This window comes from Aureococcus anophagefferens (assembly GCF_000186865.1).
Source record: "Aureococcus anophagefferens unplaced genomic scaffold AURANscaffold_15, whole genome shotgun sequence".
Lineage (NCBI taxonomy): Eukaryota > Pelagophyceae > Pelagomonadales > Pelagomonadaceae > Aureococcus > Aureococcus anophagefferens.
In genome coordinates this window covers 122,411-123,333 of record NW_008705575.1, presented here as the reverse complement: position 1 = coordinate 123,333, position 923 = coordinate 122,411, and the positions used below count along the sequence as shown (strand labels likewise).

Genomic DNA, 923 nt, shown 5'->3' with positions numbered 1-923 from the left:
CCGCGACCGTCGCGCGGACCACCAGCGTGCCGCTGCCCTGGGGCGGCGCCGTCCACGCGAGCTCGACCTCGGGCCGCGCGTTGAAGCGCCGCGTGTTCACCGCGGCCTTGTCGCACGTGTGGCGCGTGCCCAGCGGCAGGTCGCGGCCGAAGAGGCCGCGCCGCGCGCCCGAGCCCTTGACGAAGGTGTCGTGGACGCTGTCCTTGCCGTAGCCCCCCACGAAGAACTCGGCGATGGGGTCGACGCCGCGCAGGATGACCTGGAGCGTGACGCCGCCGTAGTAGGAGTCGACCTGGGTCACCCTCCCGAACCGGTCCACGGACGCGAGCGACAGGGAGAACCCGCCGCTCTCCTTGATGTCCGGCGCGGCCTGGATCGACGCGTCCCGGAGCTCGCGCTCCGCGTCGCGCGCCTTCTTCCGCTCCTCCTTCTCGCGCGCGCGCCGCTCCTGCTCGCTCTCCTCGTCCTCGCCGTCGGTCAACAGATCCCAGGGGTCCTGGCGCTTCTCGCCGAGGTGGTTGTCCTGCTGGTCCTTCTTCGGCGGCTCCAGCAGCGACTTGGGCGGGTCCTTGACGAGCGTGAAGCGGCTGATCAGGCCCTCCGTCGTCCACTGGACGCGCATGGTCACGGGCGTCACGGACGCCGTCGCGGGCATGGCCGCGTCCCAGAGCTTGATCGCGCGCTCGCCGTAGTCGCTGGACGACACGATGTAGCGGCCCGTCGGCGAGTAGGCGACGGAGACGACGGCGGACGCGTGGCCGTGAAAGATGTAGGTCAGGTGGCCCTCTAACGCGTCGAAGAGGCGCACGGTGCAGTCCGCGGACGCGGAGCAGACCATCTTGCCGTCGGGCGAGAACCGCGCGGAATAGACGACGTCCGTGTGGCCGCGGATCTCCTTCCGCGTCGCGCCCGTGCGCGCGTCC

At 71.4% G+C, this 923-nt stretch overlaps 1 protein-coding gene across 1 annotated transcript in view; it reads right to left on the bottom strand.

Moving 5' to 3' along the window:
- AURANDRAFT_65478 (hypothetical protein) overlaps positions 1–838 on the bottom strand; it is a gene marked incomplete at both ends in the record, with an annotated part of 1,781 nt that extends 943 nt beyond the window's left edge. The window contains one exon of the mRNA XM_009040423.1: positions 20–838. Within this exon, the coding sequence (XP_009038671.1) occupies positions 20–838 (819 nt within the window). The remainder of the gene's footprint in view (positions 1–19) is intronic.
- Between the last annotated feature and the right edge of the window lie 85 nt (positions 839–923).